Source organism: Malaclemys terrapin, chromosome 1 (genome assembly GCF_027887155.1).
Source record: "Malaclemys terrapin pileata isolate rMalTer1 chromosome 1, rMalTer1.hap1, whole genome shotgun sequence".
Taxonomy (NCBI): domain Eukaryota; kingdom Metazoa; phylum Chordata; order Testudines; family Emydidae; genus Malaclemys; species Malaclemys terrapin.
The window spans coordinates 240,971,505-240,995,529 of record NC_071505.1 but is presented as its reverse complement, the minus strand read 5'-3'; the positions used below and the strand labels follow the sequence as shown (position 1 = coordinate 240,995,529).

The window sequence follows — 24,025 nt, the reverse complement described above, 5'->3', positions numbered from 1 at the left end:
ACAGGTAGGTATACTGTACTAGCTTTAATCATGCGTAACAACAATTGTGAAGAGGCATGGACTTGTATTTGGGCTAGCTGCCCAAGTGTTACTTGTGTTACTATCCTGCGCTGGAGTCCGTGACACCACATTTTCAGTACTATTGTTACCCTTACTGGTTAGTTTAAAGATAGCCTACCCATGGTACAACGACACCTTCACTTGCAGCATAGAAATACCATAGAAGTCTCTTTCAAAACTCTCAGAAATGTTTACTATCAAAATTCGAGTGTCTAAGATTGAAGGTGTTGAAATAATGAAGTACATGCTACAAGAGTCTACAGTCATCTGATTAGTAGTACTAAGATTCTCATGCTGGAAGTGACTTAGATTTAGTAAAATGTTAAAAAAAATAAATAAATAAGAACACCACTTACATTGTTTTTTTGTGAATAAGGTTATTAACAGCATCCCACCAGGATCTCTGCCTTTCACTACAGAGCTGTTTGCTCACTGGCAGAGGTAAAAATTGAGGCTGATGTGAACTGTAGTGAGTATTAAATGTCTCTTGTAATTGTAAGTGGCTAGTAAATATCACTCCAAGTAGAAATACCTGTTTTCATAAAATAAATACATGTTATACTGTGCAATTCTCCATAGCGTAGTAAATTTCAGTGCTTAAACTGTTTCCTTACTTCAAGGTCCAATATACAGATTGTTTCAGGAGCATTGGTCTCAAGTCTTGATGTTTCCTGGGGCAAGTGGAAAAGTTGTTTTAACCATTTGCGTATTTCAGGTAAGATTGACATGGAGTTCCACTGTAAACCAAGCCACGTAAGGTGCTGGAGACAACCATTGTGCACTCGAATTGCGCCTAAACAGAAACAAATGATTGTTTACTTCTAAAGTCTGTATCAGCAGTATCCGCGCAAACAGTAATCTTATCAAAACTGCATTTTATTCCATTAAAAAATTATTAAGTTATGAAATCTTTAAAAAATGATAATCCAGCCAAACATTTTGGTTTCCTGCCTTTGAATCTACTTCTCTTTCTATGACTAAGCCCCCAAGTCCATTCCTCAGAGGCAAATAGATCCCATGTGTTATCTCTGGAGAATAATTTTATTTTAAATATAAAAATGCCATCACCATCTTATCTATGCAGTATTGTTGTAGCCGTGTCGGTCCCAGGTTATGAGAGAGACAAGGTAAGTGAAGTAATATCTTTTATTGGACCAACTTTCTGTTAGGCCTTGGCTACACTCGGGAATTCACAGCGCTGCCGCGGCAGCGCTGCCGCAGCAGCAATATGAAGTGCAAGTGTAGTCGCGCCGCCAGCGCTGTGAGAACTCTCGCAGCGCTGTATGTACTCCACCTCTCCGAGGGGAGTAGCTTGCAGCGCTGCAGGCTCTGATCACACTGGTGCTTTACAGCGCTGCACTCGGGGGTGGGGGGGGACACACACAGTGTTTTCACATCCCTGAGCGCAACAAGTTGCAGTGCTGTACAGCGCCAGTGTAGACAAGGCCTTAGTGAGACACACAAGCTTTTGAGCTCACATAGAGTTCTTCTTCAGGTCTGGGAAATGTACTCAGAGCATCACAGCTAAATACAAGGTGGAACAGATTGCTTAGCATAAGTAGTTAACATATTTCCAGGGACCATTCAAGGTAAAGTGGCCCATTAATATCCCTCCAGTCATAGGGGAGAAAGGAAGGAGGGGGAAGCAGCTGCGGACATTGCTAGTGGGTTACAGGATGGGTGAATGCTTTTCATAAAGCAATCACTCTATATTTGACCTATCAATCCCCATCTGCAAAGGAAACGTGCACAACACTTTCAAAAGACGAGACTGGGAGTGTAAATTCATAACTTTGTTAGACACTAAAAATCACAGACTGAACTGAGACTCACTTTATGGTTTACAACCCCCCAAGCTGCTCCCCCCGCCCTGTGACTGGAGGGGTGTTAACAGGCCACTTCACCTTGAAAGGGGTTAACTACTTATGCCAAACAAACAATCTGTTCTACCTTGTATTTAGCTGTAACACTCTGGGTAAGTCTACACTGCAATTAAACACAAGTGGCTGGCCCGTACCACCTCACTCGGGTTTGCGGGGCTCAGGCTGCAGGACTGTTTCACTGCAGTATAGATTCCCAGGCATGGGCTGGAACCTGGGCTCTAGGATCCAGCAAGGTGGAAGGATCCCAGAGCTTGGGCTCCAGCCTAAGCCTGAAAGTCTGCACTTCGGTGAAACAGCCCCATAGCACTGGTCTACAATTTTTGAGAAGTCGTCTGCTTCAGAGATAAAACGTGCTACTATGTATTTTGATGTGCTGAATTCAAATATGACAATTAAAACAACTGATTGGCTACTGTTTCTAAGATATTTAAGTTTTTACATTTTATGTTTATGTATATTATGTAGATAGTAGAGTTTTAATCATAAATTGTAAACCTAGGTCTTTTCATGTGTTTATGGTTGCTTTATGTGATAATATTTCACCTGTCCTGTTTATGTAACACTTTAAAAATCAGCAAAAGGGTTATATAAATAAAATTTATTATGAAACAAAAGGCAAAATACTATTATGTACATAGTTTAGTCCTATTCAGTGTCTACTCGGCGCTTCTTGGCTTGTCTCTTGTATTCATTAAATGGAGCATCTCTTGTCACTGTCCAGCAATAGTCTGCAAGCATTGATGGGCTCCATTTGCTCTGATAGCGTTTCTCCATTGTTGCAATGTCCTGGTGAAATCGCTCGCCGTGCTCGTCGTTCACTGCTCTGCAGTTCGGTGGAAAAAAATCTGTGAGATGAGAGTGCAAAAAATGTATCTTTAGTGACATGTTGCAACCAAGGCTTTTGTATGCCTTGACGAGGTTTTCCACCAACAACCTGTAGTTGTCTGCCTTGTTGTTTCCGAGAAAATTTATTGCCACTAACTGGAAGGCTTTCCATGCCATCTTTTCCTTGCCACGCAGTACATGGTCAAATGCATCATCTTGAAGAAGTTCACGAATCTGAGGACCAACGAAGACACCTTCCTTTATCTTAGCTTCACTTAACCTTGGAAATTTTCCACGGAGGTACTTGAAAGCTGCTTGTGTTTTGTCAATGGCCTTGACAAAGTTCTTCATCAGACCCATCTTGACCTGTAAGGGTGGTAATAAAATCTTCCTTGATTCAACAAGTGGTGGATGCTGAACACTTTTCCTCCCAGGCTCCAATGACTGTCGGAGTGGCCAATCTTTCTTGATGTAGTGGGAATCTCTTGCACGACTATCCCATTCACAGAGAAAACAGCAGTACTTTGTGTATCCAGTCTGCAGACCAAGCAAGAGAGCAACAACCTTCAAATCGCCACAAAGCTGCCACTGATGTTGGTCATAGTTTATGCACCTCGAAAGTTGTTTCATGTTGTCATAGGTTTCCTTCATATGGACTGCATGACCAACTGGAATTGATGGCAAAACATTGCCATTATGCAGTAAAACAGCTTTAAGACTCGTCTTTGATGACTCAATGAACAGTCTCCACTCATCTGGATCGTGAACGATGTTGAGGGCTGCCATCACACCATCGATGTTGTTGCAGGCTACAAGATCACCTTCCATGAAGAAGAATGGGACAAGATCCTTTTGACGGTCACGGAACATGGAAACCCTAACATCACCTGCCAGGAGATTCCACTGCTGTAGTCTGGAGCCCAACAGCTCTGCCTTACTCTTGGGTAGTTCCAAATCCCTGACAAGGTCATTCAGTTCACCTGGTGTTATGAGGTGTGGTTCAGAGGAGGAGGATGGGAGAAAATGTGGGTCCTGTGACATTGATGGTTCAGGACCAGAAGTTTCATCCTCTTCCTCGTCTGACTCAAGTGAGAATGATTCTGGTGCATCAGGAACCGGCAGTCCTTCTCCGTGGGGTACTGGTCGTATAGCTGATGGAATGTTTGGATAATGCACAGTCCACTTTTTCTTCTTTGACACACCTTTCCCAACTGGAAGCACCATGCAGAAGTAACAATTGCTGGTATGATCTGTTGGCTCTCTCCAAATCATTGGCACTGCAAAAGGCATAGATTTCCTTTTCCTGTTCAACCACTGGTGAAGATCTGTTGCACAAGTGTTGCAGCATATGTGTGGGGCCCGCCTCTTGTCCTGATCTCCAATTTTGCAGCCAAAATAAAGGTGATAGGCTTTCTTAACCATAGTGGTTATACTGTGCTTTTGTGATGCAAAAGTCACTTCACCACAAACATAGCAGAAGTTATTTGCACTGTTCACACAAGTACAAGGCATCTCTGCTCACTTGGCTAAACAGAAATGTGTCCCTTTGCAAAATCAAACACTGACAAATAAGAGAGCACGACACTGTATGATTTCTAGAGCTGATCTAGGGCAATTTGTTCAGCAGAATGATGTAAGCTTCGTTATGATTGCATCATCCATGACTTCTAGGAATAACATGATGCAATTCATATCATGTATGACGCAATACCAGCTTCAGATTGCATCATTCATTGTTTTGCCTAAAAAGGAAGTACTGTCCAAACCCAGTCAGATTTATTCATATATCCAGTCAAAGATGTATTTTAGTCATTTCTGGTTTAAATTGAGATCCCTTCCCTTTATAACACACTTATCCTCTGCCATTCCCAAGTCAAGGGTCATATATACTGACCCAATAGCATATCTTGAAAACTAGAGCCAATCAACAATTTTAAGCATCATTTTCGTTCTCAGTGACCCAGAATTAGTAAAGTTTGACTACATTTATTTCAGAGGCATTCTGGCTGTAGAGCAGTGTAGCCCGAGCCCCATAAGCCCAAGTCATGTCACGGGAGTTTAACGGCAGTGTAGACATTCACTCAGATTACATTTCCCAGACCTGAAGCAGAGCTCTAAGTAAGCTCGAAAGCTTGCCTCTCTCACCAACAGAAGTTGGTCCAATCAAAGATCTTACCCACCTTGTCTCTCTATTCAGTATCTTAATCGATTCTGTCTATGTTTGCATTTCTAAGCACTCAAAAAATTATCTATGCTTTGAGGAAAGTAAGTTTGGCAGAAGGGGGCCATGAGCAGGTGACAGAGCATGAAAACTCCAAGCTACACTGCAAATGAAGTCTTATTACCTCCATGATTTTGCTCTAAAAGTTCTGATATTGTAGAATTAGATGGAGTGTTTCAGACGTCACTTCAGGCATCGTAAGTGTACATGCTGCATCAGCCTTAGAGGTTAACAACAGTCACTTGGCAGCATCCTAACATTTATTTCGTTTTAACCACCCCACATTCCCAATCGCCACTTTTTTGCACTATATAAAATGAATGTAAAAAGAGTAAGTGTGCTTATTTTAGCTATCAGGTGAATAATGTATGTTTATACTGGGGCAAATAAGTTTATAGTTTAAGACCAACAGCTGCATTATACATTTCATAAATAGACTAAATGTGAGCTAGCTGGAAGCTGTCAAAGCAGTTTAATCAATTGAATTGGGTTTTTGGTTTTTGTTTTGTTTTTTTTTAATTAAGACAGTGCTTGAATACAGACAGGTATAAAGGATTTACCTAAATCACCAAATTTTCCGAAGCTAGACAGACTCCACAAGCAGAAGTGTTGGTTTGTAGCTAACAGTGCTATCTTAACTGTAAGTTTTTAATTTAGAAGCAAACAATTAAAATATATCTATTTAGATGAGCTTTTTATTTCTTCAATTCCCTTTTTTGAAGCAAGATATGTGTAAGTACGTATTCTGGTAGAATAAAGCTGCTTGACCAACTCTCCGAAGTAACTACCATTTCAAACTGACCATCCAGCGAGGACAGGCCAGTAAGTCTGCACAACACACGGTTAAGATGAAAGTAGGGATGCTAGAGAATGGTATTTAGAACTGTAAACTCACTTGCCTATGGAATACCTTTCCTCTAGATCTAGGTGTCATTTCTGTAATACTGCATACATTACCACCATCAGAAGTTCCTGAGTTAGCAGTCCTTTATTTTAACAAAGGGGTTGCTAATAGATTATCCTCTTCAAAGAGCTATGGCTCTTGAACTTACTTCCTCTCTTTTTTGTCTCACAGCCAGGTTTAATGATCTTCTACAGATACTTCAAGGCTAATATATTTCCCCTCTGACATTTCTGTGAGAAATGGGTTGCTTGCCTGAGGCATCTGTTTTAATATTTGATAAAGTCTATGTTATAGCCATGTTGTAGATTGTCAAAGCTGCTATTTGTATAAAGGCCATTTATACTTGGTTGCAGTCTATTATCTGCAGGATTTTTCTTCAAATCAGAAGAAACATCACACCAAGATATAGAAAGTAAGTGTAAAGTGTTCTTAAGCGATGCTTCTTACCAATATCATATCTGCCTAGCTCCACACGGTCTGGTCCCTGTATACAGACATTTCTGATATTATCAGTGCCAAGGAAAGTTCTCTCTCTGGGAGCTCCATTCTCAAAGAGTGCATCAAATAAAGTAGATTGCCCACTTTCGTTTGCGAAAGACTCCACAATCTCTTTGTAGAAGTCTTGCTTGCCATGGCTTAAGTTTAGCAGCATGTGACCTGTAAAGCAAAACATATTCACACAGAATTATTTTAAATACGAGTAGTGCAATTAAGATTGTTTAGTAGCAAGCATGTCTCAGAGCATTAATCCAACATGTCAAGAATTAAAGATTATGGGTGAAATCCATGCCCCAATGAAGTCCATGGAAAAACTCCAACAGACATCAATTGGGCCAGGATTTAAGCCCCACACGTTTTCAAGTCTTTTTCATGCTACCCTTTGTGAGGCAGTCAGACCAAAGAATTCTTAAATTCAATCATCTAAACATAAAGATATGGAAATCTTTGTAGGACTAGTATAGCAAATAGGAAAGCCATAATTCTTGGTATTCCAGGGGCCCTGGAATTACCTTCAATATGAATAGCTATGGCTTAAGTAGAATGGTCCCTTCCATAGCAAGGAAATTTCTGAAAAGCACCCCATCCTAAAGTCGTTTAACCACAACGCATTCCTACAGCACAGTCCCTAGCCTAGAATTCACAACTTAAATTAATGACAAAGAAAAAGGTGGCTCAGAAACAACAGATGTTGTGGTGGGGAAGGAAGACATGGTAATAATAATAGGAGCAGGGCATAACAGGTAGTGTCTGTAGGGGCTACGGCAGAAAGGATTTTAAGGTGACTGAGGTAGCAACTTCAAAAGTTTTATAATCTATTCAAAAATGTGAAGAACAGTTTCTGTAGTTTAAGAATGTTGAAACAGTTAAAAAATGAGTGCTAAGTTAAGAGGAAGATATGGGAACTTAAGTGTATCATGATCAGACTTGCTTTTTATACAAACCTACTTGAAGCTTTGAACATTTTTCATGAATTTAAACAGCAAAATGTTTAATTATGTATCAATTTCAAATCACTAAAAAACCCATCTCTTGTATATACCATTTGGGAAAGAACATATTACTAGTTTTGTTTTAAACAGTTGAAATTAATATTCTTGTTACCAGACTGGCTCTGTCGATCACAGGCTAACATTTCCAGCATATCTTGTCCAGCTTGATCTGCCTTTATTAGTTTTGTCTTTGGTCTAGGGACCTGGTGGGAATTACACAAGAGTCAGGAACCAAGAAGTTACTGCTTCAAAAGTTAAACTCCCCTCTAGCTTTTTGTTAGTAAAATAAAAAAATCCAAAATTTATAATTTATTGAACATGAAGGAAGTTTAATATCATCATGGCAAGTTACTATTTTTCAGTTACCAGACACCACTTTCCGGCCCCCCAAAAAGTTCTTCTTAATTAACGTTTAAGTCTGTCTTTTTGCTAGACATCTCTGGGAAGTGTAAATTAATAGCAAGATTAAGCTGGCATGAATACAGACTATTCCCAGATTACAGGTGCCAAGGTGGAAGGAGATATTTTGATTTAATAAGGTGAAGGATTGAGCCCAAATTCTCTGCTGTGTCCACAACACACTGGGTGTGGGGCAAACACATAAAAGGATCTGTACCTCCTCAAGGCTGGGGCCAATTTTACACTGGCAGGTACATGGTGTAGTTGTAGTCAGAGCAAAGGTGATACATCCAAGGTGATAAAAATGCTAACCCATTACAGCCTTACTTCTGATAAGAGCAAGAGCTAAAACGTGCACTCACCTACCCCAGATTTTCTACAACAAACTGAAAGGTCGTAAAATATTGTTTAACAGCTGTAAGACATGTACATAGAAGTGCTGCTCATCTGAGAACTACAGTTCAAAATAAAATAAAAATGAGTTCTATATCAACTAATGCATAATACAAAAACTGAAAACAGCTTACTTGAAAAGCTATAAGGTAACACAAAGCTGCCAGTTCAGATACAGCTCTCCATTGCTTCTCACTGTGCTGGGCCATTTTCAACAAGAGAGTTCCAGCATACATGTAAAAGTGACCTCTCATTTCCAAGAATGTAATAGACAGCTCATCATTCCCATTCACATATGGTTTCACAGACTGAAGAGCGTGATCAAAACTATAGTACAAACAAAAAGTCATTAAAACTAGGGACAACTGTATACTAGTGGTTTGAGACTTGTCGTTATGTCAGTAAGATTATTGAATTAGTATGTTTGCATGATAGTGAATCAAATGGCTCGATGCACCAGAATCTCAAGTTTTCAATGCTCTAAAGTTGTTTTTTTAAGTACATTCTACTCCCATTAGTAAATCTTATGCTTTGATATCTTGTCCCTCCACTCTCAAAACCACTTCTTTAGCAAGAACACAATCCCTCAATGCATTCCTTGAGTCAGTTCTCCCATTGGCATTGCCTCAAAAATAAAAGGAATTCTTCAAGAGACATGGCTGCACCTCGTAAGCGGGTGTTGAGATGGAGAGAGAGGAGTGAATCATTTGGGGCAAGATTAGAATGAAACAAACAGTAAGTGGTGGTAAAAGGGACATACAGAAGGTGATTGGAACCAAGTGAGCATATGATCCGAATTAACCAAAGCCATGGTCAATTTCATGATATCAGATATTTACATCTGAAATTTCATGGTGTTGTAACTGTGGGGGTCCTGATTCAAGCGGGGGGGGGGGGGGGGAGACACACAAGCTGTTGTAGGGGGGTTGCAGGATTGCCATAGTCACTTCTATGCTGCCTTCAGAGCCCAGCTCTGAAGATAGCAGCTGCGTAGTTTCCTGAAGCTGGAGGAGGCTCCTGGAGGAGGAGGTAGGTCCAATCTTCCAGTGCTGCTGGGAGTGCCCCAATCAGGGGCTCCTAGCTGCTAGTCAGGCCCAGTGGTGGATTAACGCGTGGGATCATGGGGCCCATGCCCAGGGGCCCTGGACATTTTGAAAAATGGGTACCCCAGCCCTGGCAGCCCCAAGTCCAGGTGCCCGGAGCCGGGGAGGGGGCAGAAGCCCCGGAGCTCAAGCATCCGGAGCCTGGGCAGAAGCCGGGGGTGGAGGGAAGGGAGCAGAAGCCCCAGAGATGGAGTGTGGCCTGGGTAGGAGCTGGAGCTGCAGCTGCAAGGGATGGCAGTCCCGAGCCCCAGCTGGAGCCCATGCATCCCCCAGCCCTGGCAAGACTTGCGGGTGGGAGGGAGTGAGAGAGAGAGAGAGAACGAACAGCAGCCCAGAGCTGCGGCAGGAGCCCAGCAACAGCCGTGGGAGCGGCAGCCCAGAGCCCAACTCTGGGGCTGCTGCAGCGTAGAAGCGAGGATGGTACACCCTCTTCTGCTCTGCCTATGGAGGTGGGTCTGATCTCCCTCCGATAACAGCCGTGCAGGGGAAGGACAAGTCCTGTTCCTCCCCAGCCTGCCTGATTTCGTGGAGATCAGATTTCACAGGGAAAGGCCTATTTCACAGCCGTGAAATTGGTAGGGCCCTACCTATGCTGCTTGAGCAATATGAAGACACACATTGGTTACTGTACGGTTATGAAGTGTTCTTTCTTACTAGATAAGAGACAAGCAAGGGACCATGTATAAGCTTATGGGAAAAATATTGCTCTGGGTCTTCAAGCCTAGATTAAAGTGAAGAGATACTCATCAGTTCCAGCCTAGCAGCCAGCATCCTGAAGGCAGATGCACAGCATCAGTCAGGATCACACAGGACAGAAGTACCAGCCTCAGTGACTACTACAGAATTGTTTTTAAAGTTAGTCGTTTCCCTCAACCACCTGTACACTGAAAGAAGTCTGTTTGATGCTCCATGGCACAGAATGACACCCCTTGACAAGAGATTACTCAGAAGTCTTTTACAGTAGGAATGTGATGAAGATAGTACCTTGCAAGTGATTCTCTGCTTTCTTGAACATCTCTAGTAGAAAGTGTCATTATCACAAGGTTGGAGTAGGCCAACAGCAGATCTCTGTTGGTGTTTCTCCAAATACTTTTTTCAGACTCGGAGTCCTGTGCAAATTCCAGATATTCCTAGAAAAGATGTATTAGAAGACATAATTTAGTCACCTTTCTTGAGGTGGTAATAGTACCACCCCTAGAGCATGTTAGTTACATTCACAGAATATTCCAATTTGCAAGGTGGGACCTTAACATCCAGTTCTCCCCCAGATTCTCCAGCAACAAAGCCTCTCTACAAAGATTGAAGTGCTACGCCAAATCTGTTCAAGAGACAAACCCAACAGTCTTATGTATAAACATTAAGAACAAATGTAATAAAGTATGGAGAGTAAACTGAAGTGTGTTGTACCTCCTTTTGTTTTGGTGGAGTTTAGTTTAAAAAAAAGAGAACTCTTCCATAGACCCTGTGCTGTCCCTTAGTCCCCAACTACTTGGAGGATAGACACTAGTTCCACTAAAGAACCAGCCTAGTATAGAAAACACAAGAGATTTTCCCAAAACCACAGTACGGATTTAACAAACCTTAAGTGTCTGTACAACACACGAACACCACTGCAAGCTTGATCGCCTAGTAATCTTCTTTTCTGCCTCTCGACAGTGAGCCACAGCATCCTTCAATCTTTTATTTGAACGGTAGAGCTCTACTAGCCTGATGTTTACATAGACATCATCTGGTCTTGCATAGAGTTCCGATTGTATCAGGTCAAAAAGCTGATTCCATCCATCTTCACCTTTACAATCCAATAACTGTTCCTATTAAAAACAAAGGCAGTGTGTTTTTAGTATCTCCTTTTCCATTTAAACTTTTTTTTTTTAATCACTGACCATATGACAGGACAGTTTCCTTTGTTATCCCTATTCTTAGCAACCTGATTATGCATAGACCAAGTGGTTGAGAGTATGTCAGGTTTTATTTATATTGACATTTATATAGCAAATTATACAAACACTCATTTGATAAGACTTAATAGCATTATTTGAGATATTTTAAAAATATTTTTAAAATGTTTCTTTATTGAAGTAAGTGCACAAGGAGTCTCAGAGAATCCAGTCAGATCTAGTAGGATTTTGGTTTTACAGAATATTCTTTTCATTATATTCCTATTCTATACCACTGTATCTAGTCAAGGATTCATTTTTGTTAAAAAAGCAGTTAACTTTTTAAAAAGACGGACAATTTGAACTATGTTATTGCTGGCATACATTAGAAAACTAATGCATTCATACACCAGTCAGGCCACAGATGCTTAGTTACCTGAAAAGAGCAAACTTCATTACTCTCATTCATAAGAATGGGAGTGAAGATACAGACTCCATGTTGGAAAGGAAAAGCAGCAACAATTTTTTTTTTTTTAAAGCAAATATTTATCCAAGTGTTTATTCAAGAGTACAGAAAGTAGGAAACTAGCCCAATGCCATCAAAAAAGCTGCTGCACACTAATCCCTCAGATAGGAAAAGCTACACAAAAAAGTCAGTGTCTGTTATGGACTTCTGTGATGGACTTCAGACATTTAAGTGAAAACAATATTTTTATAGATCTATAATCAATACAGAATTAGGGATTCTAACGAATTGAGATGTCCATAATTGTTCCCAGAAAACTCAAAAACAAATAAGCAAAGCGTGAGACTTACTGAGGTTGGGCCTGGTACTTGCTAGGTAGTCAGCCATAAACCCAGATCAGAAAATATATCACTAGACAAAGAAACCAGTAACAGTTTAAAGGTCTGCTACTTGTCAGAACTAGAAGTGCTGTCATGGACCAGGAAGTTCTCCCTACATCAAGTTCTGAAGTAACTCAAATATGAAATTGCAGAACTACTAACTGTGGTATGTAACCTATAATTTAAAGCAACTTCTGAACCAGATGACTGGAGGATAGCTAATGTGATGCCTATTTTTTAAAAAAGCTCCAGAGGCGATCCCAGCAATTACAGGCTAATAAGCCTAACTTCAATACCAGGCAAATTGAAACTATAGTAAAGACTAGAATTACCAGACACAAGTGAACACAGTATGTTGGGGAAGAGTCAACATGGCTTTTATAAAGAGAAATCATGCCTCACCAATCTATTAGAATTCTTTGAGGGGGTCAATATACATTTGGACAAAGGCAATCCAGTGGATATAGTGTACTTAAACTTTCAGAAAGCCTTTGACGAGGTTCCTCACCAAAGGCTCTTAAGCAAGGTAAGCAGTCATGAGATACGAGGGAAGTTCCACTCATGAATCAGTAACTGGTTAAAAGATAGGAAACAAAGGGTAGGAATAAAAAGTCAGTTTTCAGAATAGAGAGAGGTAAATAGTGGTGTCCACCAGAGGCCTGTACTGCAACCAGTGCTGTTTAACATTCATAAATGATCTGGAAAAAGTGGTAACGTGAGATGGCAAAATTTGCAGACGATACAAAATTACTCAAGATAGTTAACTCCAGAGTGGACTGCGAAGAGTTACAAAGGGATCTCACTAAACTGGGCGACTGGGCAACAAAATGGCAGATGAAATTCAATGTTGATAAATGCAAAGTAATGCATATTGGATGACCGTTATGTTCTTATCTGCAACATTACCACCACCACAATACTAGGAATAGAACTGGGACAACTTTTCCAGCAGTTTCAAAAATCTGTCAAATATTTAGACTGAACAGGAAGGAAGGAAAAAAAAATGAAACGCTTCAGTAATGTTGAAATAAACTTGTTTCAACCCAACCGAAAAAATTTCACGTCAATTTCAGGCATTTTGACAAAAGGATAGCAGACTAAATTTACAAAAAAAGAGGGGTGCCTCCCTTATAAGCTTTATCCCAATAGTTAGAGTACTCACCTGAGATGTGGGACATCCCCCCCACCCGACAGCCTGACATAGAGGAGGGATTGGAACTTGGATTTCTCACATTGCAGGAGTGTGCCCTTGCCACTGGGCTATGGGATATTCTGGTATGGGGCTCTCAATCTCTCCTGTTGAAGCTATTCCACTTTCTATAACGACATATTAATGGGGACTTGAACTTGTGTCTCCCACGTCCTATGTGACTGCTTCAACAGGAGAGATTGAGCGTGCCTAAAAGGGAGGAAGCTCACCCCCAGACCTCCTGCCCTTTTGTGAATCGAGCTCTTTCTTTTTATCAAAATGTCTGAAATCTACATGAAATGTTTTGAGTTAGGTCAAAACAAAATATTCTGAACCAACATTTCTGACTTTTCAAAAAAAAAAAAAATCCCCAAAATTTTTGAATAAATTTGTTTTCTGTTCAACCCAAAACAAAAATTTTTGGAACTGTCAATGAACTAAAAAAATCCATCATTTGCACAGCTCTACCTAGGAACCTAGACATGGCCTAGAATATCACCGGGAGAGGTGTTGTGCAGATACAGAAAGTAAAGATGGTCCATGCCACGATAGTAATACTGAAGATCAACCTCAACACATCACAAAGACTTCAAAATTTGCGGATCTTCAGTGATCAAAGAATATGAAGAGAGAATCTCAGATTACAGAAGAACAAATCTCAGATTACAGAAGAACAAGAGTAAGACTCAAGATATGTGATGACTCCTAAACTACTTAGACCATGGTTTCTCAACCTGTGGGTCATGACCCAAAACTGGGTCACCAGAATGCATGAAAGGGTCACGATCCTGGCTGGGCTCAGCTCCCCATTCTGGGTGCTGTGACACAGTGCACTGAGTCACAGTGCTGCTCAGGTTTGACCCAGCCGCCCCTCCACCATGACGACGGGGCCAGCTGGGCAAAATTTGAGTGGCACAGTGATCCCATGCACCAGGCTGCAGCAACAACTCAGACAAATTTGGCCCAGCTGAAGTTGCAATACCTGGTGATGGGAGGCGAGCCCAGCCAGCCTCACAGGACAGGAGCCGGGAGGATGTGGTTGATGTCACGTTCTCAGTTAAGTACCCCACTCCCCAATACCCTGCCCCACAGCCAACTGAACCCCTCTCCCCCCGGTCATAACATCCATCCTGGTCCCCAGATGTTTCCCCACTGCACCCATAGGCCCTTGTCCTCCAAACTCCCCACTTTGCCCCAGGACTCCAAATCACCTCACCACTTTACCCTCTGCCCACCAAGGGGCATGTATGGGGGCTGTGGTATTTTGGGAACTATCAGCTTGCTGCCCTTCCCCATGGCTCCTATGCCCCCATATCCTTCCCCCAACCCTCCCACTGCTGCCCCCCCGCTTTCCCCACTCCACTCCCAGACCTCCTAATCTCCCCACCTCACCTCCAGGCCCCCTGATCCCCTCCACACTTTAACTTCCACGCCCCCCTGCCCCCAGGCCATGTGAGAGGGCTGTGTGTTTCTGGAGGATGGCTCAATTCACTTGCCCTCCCCCAGGTGCCAGTGGGGTGTTCCCCATCTATTCACATCTGGCTGGAGTATCTGGAATCTTAGCTCCACGAATTCTGCCCCCATCCCCTGATGGACCCCTGTGGGAAAGAGAAGCATTGGCCTGTCATGAGCCACTGATCCATCAAGGTATACAAATGGGTTCCTGAGCCACAAAGATTAAGAACCACTGATTTAGACTAACCAAAAAAGCTAGAGGTGAGATGGAATGGACAGGCCAATCTGTCTTGGTCCTAGCTTAAAATAACTGCATGCAAGTTAGAACTTAGTGATTATAGCACACCTCAAAATTTCAGTTTACCTTCAGTCTGTAAACAGCAGGGCTTCCGGGGAAGAGTTTAGAAGCTCTCTCAACCCAGTATTTTGTTCTTCCATCTGTAACATCGTTGTCACACAATAATTCCGCAATCTTCAGTACAAGATCTTTTTGTGTTGGGTTCAACTCCACTGAACGCTAATATTTCACCACCACCACAAAAAAACCAAACAGCTGTTATTTTTTGTAGTTAGTATGAAATAGGAATATTTCAGCATATAACTAGATAAACAGAAAAAACTACTCAGATTACTCAGCAATACTCATCAGCACATACTTTTACAGTTTTAAGTGTTCAATGAAAGCAGCTTCAAAAATCTGTTATAGTACTACACTACGCAAGATGTTTTGGACATGTTTGTAATAAGCTTATTTTTCAAAAAGTTATTAGGTGAAGAAACGTATGCTGGTAGTTTTACACTTTTATATGCTTATGGAACAAGTCAGACCAACAAGTTTTGGTCCTGATTCTGCAATGCAGTTTACTAGCAATTGGAATCCACACCATAAAGTTATAGGGAACCCTGTTAGGGAATCCCAGGGCAAACTTGATGCCTTATTTTAAAAAGTATTCTACCAGCCTAAACTCCCTATTAATCAATTTTCAGTGTGGGAAGAAGTTAATGGTAGGGTTTCTTAAACATCAGCTCTAGGACAGATACAGTATACAGTTACTTCTGTTTGAATTTTCTTTACACTTATAGCTATTGCATCAATAGTAAGATCAGGTGACGAATTTCCTCGATTTCTTTCAATGTTTTTAATTTGTGCATTTGACAGTACTGACCATAGTCAATTTTGTTTTCCCAGGGATAGCAAGTTAGTTTCCTTCTTTGGTTTTGCTGGTCTTTAACACAGCACCAGGGAAGAGAATACACATTTTGAGAGAGAGAAAGAGAGGAAAATATAACAAGAATCACAAAAAGCTGTCTCACAAACTCAGTGCTGCAAGAAACTGAGCTAAAAGTCTTATTACAATTCATTAAAGGGCTAGATATTTATATGAATATCCAGTTACATTAGATAGGATAAAGTTCATAAGGACTAAATCCTCATGCTTTAGAACATAAGCCAGTCAATCACCCAAGGTTAGAAGTAAATATTCCCCCATAGGCATGTTACTTCTTAACTGTTCATTTGAAGGAGGGTGAGCAGAGAGTTATACCTGTCCCTGAAATAATAGCCATTGTCCAGAACCAGAGCTATCACTGGTATGATTCGTCACAGTTATTTTTATAATGCACATTAGGTGAACTAATGTCAGACCTAAGTCTGCTTTTCTACAGATATGCCAGAATGTTTTCCAATTCGTAGAAGATTTTTTTCAGAGTTAACTTAGCATATGCTTAGGTTCATGGGTTATAAAATTGAGGCTATCTAGTAACTTAAGCTGGGAAAGAGAAATAAGAAGTGACACAAAACCCTTCTGGGATTTGTCCATAATTCAAGAATCACTTGATTTGATCACTTTTACTTCCTACCTTATAGCAACCCACAGCTTTTTCTATGTTATCTTCAGCTTCATAGAGCTGGCCTAGAAATTTGTGTGCCTTGGGATCTCTCTCTTGAACATTAAGATAAGTAGATATGTACCTGTAAGAAAGCAGTTACCATGTCAGTATGTAATGAATAATTCTGAAACAAAACCTGAAACAGACGGTCAAACAACGTAACATAGTTCACTGGTGCTCTGCACTACGAGGATAAAGAGCAAGCAGAGTGTTTAGTTCCAGGTATCTGTTCTGGGGCCTCAAAAAATAAAAATAAAAAAATTAACCAACATTATTCTGATATGGGCCATCATTACCTGTTTGCCAGCAAATGTGTGTCTAAAATACTGGAGACTTATGTCTGTGAATCACTTAGAAACAGTAACTTACGGAAACTAAAAGATAAAGTTCCGCTATGCTGTTTGAATGACAGCTGTCTGAATAAAGAACACTTTTCAGTCCCCCATTTCCAATTTTTCTTCAGGTTTCCCCATTAGCGATTCAATGGATCTGTATCAAGTAAGTGCTATCAGCACTGTCTGGAAATAACAGTTTTGATCATTCAGTAGTAGGTATCAGAAATTGCTTTGTAACAATTCCAGTATCCATTTAATTTCTATAGCAGTAAAGCTCTTTGGAAAACAGAACAACACATACTTTACCTTTTAGCAAGTTCATACTCTTTCGCTTCATAATAGAGTTTAGCAAAAAAGAATCCTTTCATTGATTTCTGGAGGGGAAAAAACATTGTTATGATAAATATGCTTAAAATATATAATACGTCTATATTTTTGACACAAAATGGCTTAGACAATGTTCCCAGTTAACATATACTGTACTAACTGACTAAACTTCAGACACATTAGTTATCAACCCTAGTCCAGTTTTTCATTATGGTCTGTAATATTCTCCCCCATAACATCTTTGTAGAGAAAGACCTAATACCATACAGATGGCATACAGTTGGGAAATTAAGGCTACCTAGTGAACCAGAGAAATCCACTGCTTGGTTGTAATAGGAGCACCACAATATAATACCCTTGCTGCCAGAAAAGCTTGTTATGCATCCATCCACCAGTAGGGAGATGATTAATTTTTTTAATTATACACTGCAACAGGTCTGTCATCAAACACTGATGTTTAAATATGGCATAGGAATCCCATAGTATTCCCAAACTACACTACTCTTGATTACCCCCTGATAGTTCTCCCCAAAGGGAAAATTTCTGCTTGTGCCACAAAGACATAGTTGTGAGCTGATATTAATACAGATGTTCTGCAAGGGAAGGGAGAAGCAACCAAAAGTACTTTCTCTCCATTCTACCACCCACTGTATCTCTAACAGTGGAAGATCATCCTTGTGCCTCAGTTGCTCCTATACAGTATTGCTGGAGCAGGAACATGAGTGAAACTGACTAGCTCCTGTCATGGCTCCTGTGCAACAGAGAAACAGGCACTTCTTGACAAAAGAAAGAAGAAAACAGAGATGAAGGGTAACAAAAAGGATGAGAGATGAGAAAAAGCAGATCCTTTCTCCCTGGACCAATAGAGGTGACATGCACCTGCAGATACTACAAAAACAGGCATGAAGGGGAATGAGGGAGCACCTTATCATTTCTGTAGCAACTCATTTTGGTTAAGTGGAGGATCAACACCGATGGGATAATGAAAAAAAATCCACCTCCAGACCTTCTAGGTGAGAGAAAGTATCACTTCAAAAAAAGGGTTGTTGGTAAATGAACAAGATAAAAAGATAAAATGGAAGTCTTTGAAAAGTCTCAAAGAAAAAAGTAAAACCAGAAGAGGTGAAAGATGCAGAGAAGCAAGGAGGAAATAAATAAATGACACTAGTGAAATCATTCCAAAAAGAAGGGGGTAAAAAAATGACAACATAAATGAATTGCTAAGTTTGAATTTTTGTATTTTTTGCTACAAACTTAATTTTACTTGGAACTGTAGCAAAACAAACAAACCAAACATACACCCTTTTCATCTGTAAGACCCTGCAGGAGAATGGTTCAGAACATACAGCCAGAAGCAGCAGATGGGGCCAAAGTCACAGCGAAAATCCACAATAGATACCAATCTCTGTTTAAAAGGATATTTAGTACAAAAGCTTATCCCCTCTTAAGTTTGCCCTGGGATTTATTTTGTCTTTGTTTGACTGTAAGCTCCTTGGAGCACAGACCAAAAAAATCTGTGTGCTCAAACAACAATGTGTCTATAGGGTATGGAAACAACTGATAATTGCTCTTTTTTTCAGCCAACAGTAATTTCTACTCCTCTATCAAGGAAGACAGAAGTAGAAATAAATGTTTTAGATATAATGAAGTTCTGGACTTTTACATGCAAATTGGGTCCAGCCATCAGCTACTGGCAAGCCTCTAATATGCACCAACTGGAAAGGGCCAAGTATTTCTCCTTCCAAAAGCATATCCATCAATGCTAACAAAACCAAGCTATCATATTTCTACTGGAAGTCCAAGTAACTTATTTCTGAAATACTGGTATCAGCTCTGGAATCTTTACATTTTCGCAAATGTTTTAATAGTTCACAAAAAGATTGTATTATGGATCACTTCCCATATTCACAATTGGGAAACATCCCTGTGTCAGCTACAGAAATTGCTTACGAGAGAGTGCGACACTAGAAAGATTCAATGTATTTTTAAATTTTCTTTAATGCAATTTAGGAACTGGAAACAAGGAGAGTCAAAAATCACGTGACCAGCCAGATCTCTGCAAGCCACCAGCAAATGCTCTGAGGAACACTGGTGGTCCACAGACCACAGCTCGAGAACCACTGCATTTGTAGCAAATAAAGACAACCCAAAAATTATCTATAAAGCATGTAGGGACAAGGTTTTATTGGACACGGAGTGCTTCTGTGAAAAGTGGATGAACTATGGAGGCAGAACATAAGAACGGCCATACTGGGTCAGATCAAAGGTCCATCCAGCCCAGTATCCTGTCTACCCGACAGTGGCTAATGCCTGGTGCCCCAGAGGAAGTGAACCTAACAGGTAATGATCAAATTAAGAACGGTCAGAATTTCTTGGTTTGTTTGTATTAAGTTCTCAACCACAATTTTTTTATTTTTTTTAAGAAAGAAAAAACACAACTTTAATCACATTTAAGATCTGGGGCAAATGTAAGATGACCCATTACATTCTAAGCACTACAGCAGACCCTAGCTAGAACACGCGCCTATATAGCGCAAATTCTTTTAGAATGCAGTCGCAGCCATGGCTCCCAAATGTAATTATTTACATTGGTAGTCATGGTAACGCGGTCCCCACGTTACTGCGCATGGATCCTGAATCCTGCGTTCTAGCGGGGGTCCGGTGTATTTCCAATCCCTCAACTCTCTCAAATCACACACTAGATATTAAGTTTCTCTCTTGGTGTTTCAGCACAAAGATTATTTATTTTTGAACAAAAGCATGCATTTTATTTTTTTTTACCCTTTAATAAGACACGTTTAGTTTTTAATCTTCTCCATAAATACTATGTTATTGGACAAATATGTTTGATAAGTTTGAAAAGGTCTGGTGAGTCACATTTCTTTACAATTTCAAGGGATAGTTAATTTCAGTCCCTTCTTAATTTTACAATACAGAAGATCAGGACAAAGGAAGAATGAGAAGTATCTATTTTCCATTATTTACTTTGTGTACACACTGTACAATCAGCTACAACGTTACCCACGTAAAGTCAGCATTCCCTGTTTATGTGTGGGTCTTTCATACAGCGAACAGGAGCAAACATTTAAAAAAGTGTGATGTAACAACAAATAGGTGGTAGGTGTAACTTTTAAATTGAGTAGATTTGTTGACATTGTCTCGGTTGTAAAAGGCATCTGAATCCTATGACTTCCACGATCAACAAAATCTCTGCATGTGTATTTCAATGAGATAGTACCTATGTTTTGTGCACAAATCCTGCCTAAAAAGCTTATTATATATTAAACGCACAGATATGGCTATGAAGCAGTATATAACACTGTTAAATTTCCTGCCACAGAAACATAGAGCAATTACTGATCAGACTAAAACTATAGAACAAATGTTAACAGTTAGGTTTTAAGCATTAGACTGACCTCTGGCTCTCCAGAATTAAATGCCTATGTTAAACTATATCAGTTTAGACCACTGGTGATCTGGAGAGCATCTTCTGGGGTCTGCAGAGAGATAACTGGTGACATAGAACTAGCTATAATTTTCATTTCCAAAGTGCATTACCAGATAAGAATGTAATGCATTCTTAGCTAATTCCATGTAAACAATTGTGGTAGTAGCAATGGGGATGTTACAAGCCCATGATCAAGCAGGGAGATAAGTCAGCCACTTTTTATTAAAATGTGATCCAAGTTTTGTGAAAAAAGTTTGGGCCCTTGAATTACTGCCCTACAAATTAATAACCCTGAAAGCTAAATTGCATGTTTTTTTCCTTGATAGCAATACCAGTGTTTATCAGACAAATCAAATCTGCAGCATTGCATTAGCGACTTAAATCCTTTACTTAGCAGAAGCAGCAGGACGAGATTCCCTGCACGATCCCATCGCTCTCCCTCAACTCAACTCAACCCAACCGCGGAGGGAAGGTCTAAGGGCTGAAGGAAAAGCGCCCACATCCAAGAGGATGGCTCAGACCCGTCTCCGTTAGAGTCAGGGGACCCGGCTGCTACGCTCGTCTCCCAGCCCCGCCCCCACAGCCAGGGGCCCGGCGTTTGCAACCGGCCCGCACAGGGAGAGAGGCAGGCGGGCCCCTCCCACACCGAATGAGGCCAGGCCGGGGCAGCGGCGTTGAACGCCGGGCTCCTGTCAGACACGGCCCGTGACTCGCTGCCCCTCCAGCCTCCCTGGCGCGGGCGGGGCCTGCTCCGTGGGGCCCCGCCGGTGCCAGATCGGGGCAGCCACCCTGCCCCGGCCGCCCCTCGCAGGCACCAAGTCCCTTCAGCCCCCTCCATCGCCAAGGGGCGCCAGTAGTAGAACGCGCCCAGCAGCGACCCAGGCACCCGATGGACTCGCCCCGTTCCGCGGCCCTCACTACTGGAGAACAAGCCGCCACCCCAGCCCCGGCATCACCCGGGCGGCAGGCGGGGACACCGGCGGGCCGCTCACCTCTTTGGGGGAGGGGGCCGCGGCCTGCACCGAGGCGATGTACCGCTCCACCTCGGCCTTGCTGCGCCTCATGGTCGTGGCGCGCGCTGGGCTCCGCGCGCCGCTCACTCACTGAGCGAAACCGAAACGCCGCCTCGAACCCCCTGCTCGCCAGCTTCGCTCGCGCTGCGCCTACAGGCGTAAGATGGGGGGGGGGCGGACGGCTCGCGCGCGGCGCGCTACGTATGTGTGCGTCGTCACCGCTTGCGGAAGCGGAAATTACGTATGTCAGCTTGCGCGCCCCTCCTTTCCTGTCCTGTCTCGTCTCTGGCCCTTCCCCTTCGCCTGTCCTGGCGGCGGCGCCCTCCCGGCGCGTTCTTTGTCTAGTCACAGTCACCGGGAGCCAATCGCAGCGAGCGTTGGGGGGGGGGGGCGGAAGAGTGGGTGCGCGTGCCCAGAACCCACCTGTACAACTGCCAACCACCATTGCTACTGGACATCTTCAGGGATAACGGCGTGGGGGAGGGGAAGGCCAAGGCCTGTCACCTCTGGCTGCAGGGCCGGCTTTAGGCCAATTCAACCGATTCCCCTGAATCCGGCCCTGCGCCTAAGAGGGCCCCGCGCCCAAGCCCCGGTACAGTGTACCAGGGTGTCCAAGTTTCCCCAGGGGGCTGTTTAAAGGGCTTGGGGCTCCCAGCTGCCTCTGCTGCACCCCCCTGCCTTGCCTGCAGCCAGCCCCTGTCTCCAGCCAGCCCTGCCCCCTCTGCCCGCTGCCAGCCTCTGCTGCACCCCTCAGCCTGCCTACACCAGCCCTGCAACCCCTGTCCTGCCCGCACCAGCCCCGTCCCCTCCTGCCCTGCCGGCAGCCAGCCCTGCACCCCCTGCCCACAGCCAACCCTTGCCGCACCCTCTGCCCGAGGCCGGCCAGCCCCCCCCACACCCCTGCCCGTGCCAGCTCTGCACCCCCTGCCCAGTCTCCAGCCATCCCCTGCCGCACCCCCCCCCAACCTGGCCTGAAGCCAGCCAGTCCCGCACTCCTCTGTCTCCAGCCTTGCCCCACGCTCCTGTGGCCCTGCCTGAAGCCAGCCAGCCCGCCCCACACACCCCTGTCTCCAGCCAGCCCCGCACCCCTTGCCCTGCCTGCAGCCAGCCCTTACCTCCAGTCAGCCCCTGCCCTGCCTCCAGCCAGCCCCATGTCCACTGGTGCCCTGCAGTTCCCAGGGCAGTAACCCTGCCCACCTGCTTCAATGAGGGAGTCTGGGAGCAGCTAGGACCCACACATGTGCACACACACCCCCCCAGGGAGTGGCGGGGACCCACACATGTGAAACAGAGCTCATTAATAACCGATCAACAGCATATATGATGCAATGTACATAATATATAATTTTATTTATATAGTTATGGAAAGTAAATAATACATAAAAAGAAGAACAGGAGTACTTGTGGCACCTTAGAAACTAACAAATTTATTAGAGCATAAGCTTTCGTGGACTACAACCCATTTCTTCGGATGGAAGTGGGCTGTAGTCCACGAAAGCTTATGCTCTAATAAATTTGTTAGTCTCTAAGGTGCCACAAGTACTCCTGTTCTTCTTTTTGCGGATACAAACTAACATGGCTGCTACTCTGAAACCTGTAAATAATACATGGAAGAAATTAAAAGTTTTTTTTTTTTTTTTTTTAAGTCATCCCTGCCAGGACCCCGCCAAAAATGTTCAAATTGGGCCCCGCACTTCCTAAAGCTGGCCCTGGCTGGCTGGCCTGTAAATCGTGGGGTGGGGGCTAGTACGAAGAGGAGGGTTATCAGTTGTCCATGGCCACTGGTGGCAGGACAAGAAGTAACGGGGGCTTAATCTGCAGCGGGGGTGAGGGAGGGGGTTAGGTTAGATCTAAGATAAAACTTTTTTTAACGTTAAGGGAAGTTGAACTGTGCAACAGGCGTCCAAGGGCGGTCCTGGTGTCCCTGCCATTGGAGGTTTTTAAGACCAGGTTGCACAAGCACCTGTCAGGGGTGGCCTAGGCTAACTCAGTCCTGCCTCAGCGTTAAGGAGCTGGACTTGAGGACGTCTCAAGGTCCCCTAAAGCCCTGCATTTCCATGATACAAAAGGGATGACGAGAGGCTGGGTAGGGCTCATGTGAACTCTGTGTCACAGAACTGTGTTTGTCCATGAGATCAGCATGGTAGAGGTTTATGTCTGTGACATCAATTGTTTTCCACTATGGCCATCTTCATCTTCAATTAATATTCTTCTGAGATTAGAATTTATACAGAATAGGATTAATCCTCAGACCAAGCCTGTGACTGACTACCTGGAGCCATTATGATGTGTTTATCATGAGTCCAAGTTACTTCAACAACTGTATAACTCTGTTTCCTTCAGCTCTCTCTGTACAGACCCTGACCA

At 42.8% G+C, this 24,025-nt stretch overlaps 1 protein-coding gene across 2 annotated transcripts in view; it reads right to left on the bottom strand.

Moving 5' to 3' along the window:
- RGPD4 (RANBP2 like and GRIP domain containing 4) overlaps nt 1–21,801 on the bottom strand; it is a 64,962-nt gene extending 43,161 nt beyond the window's left edge. For both annotated transcript variants that reach the window (XM_054010643.1, XM_054010653.1), the window contains exons 1-11: nt 21,638–21,801; nt 17,177–17,244; nt 16,506–16,617; nt 15,010–15,162; nt 10,859–11,089; nt 10,263–10,408; nt 8,310–8,502; nt 7,496–7,586; nt 6,341–6,550; nt 675–853; nt 417–592 (exon numbers count right to left, since the gene is read on the bottom strand). In XM_054010643.1, the coding sequence (XP_053866618.1) occupies nt 417–592; nt 675–853; nt 6,341–6,550; nt 7,496–7,586; nt 8,310–8,502; nt 10,263–10,408; nt 10,859–11,089; nt 15,010–15,162; nt 16,506–16,617; nt 17,177–17,244; nt 21,638–21,709 (1,631 nt within the window). In that variant the 5' untranslated portion in view covers nt 21,710–21,801. The remainder of the gene's footprint in view (nt 1–416; nt 593–674; nt 854–6,340; nt 6,551–7,495; nt 7,587–8,309; nt 8,503–10,262; nt 10,409–10,858; nt 11,090–15,009; nt 15,163–16,505; nt 16,618–17,176; nt 17,245–21,637) is intronic.
- Nucleotides 21,802–24,025: the final 2,224 nt, after the last annotated feature.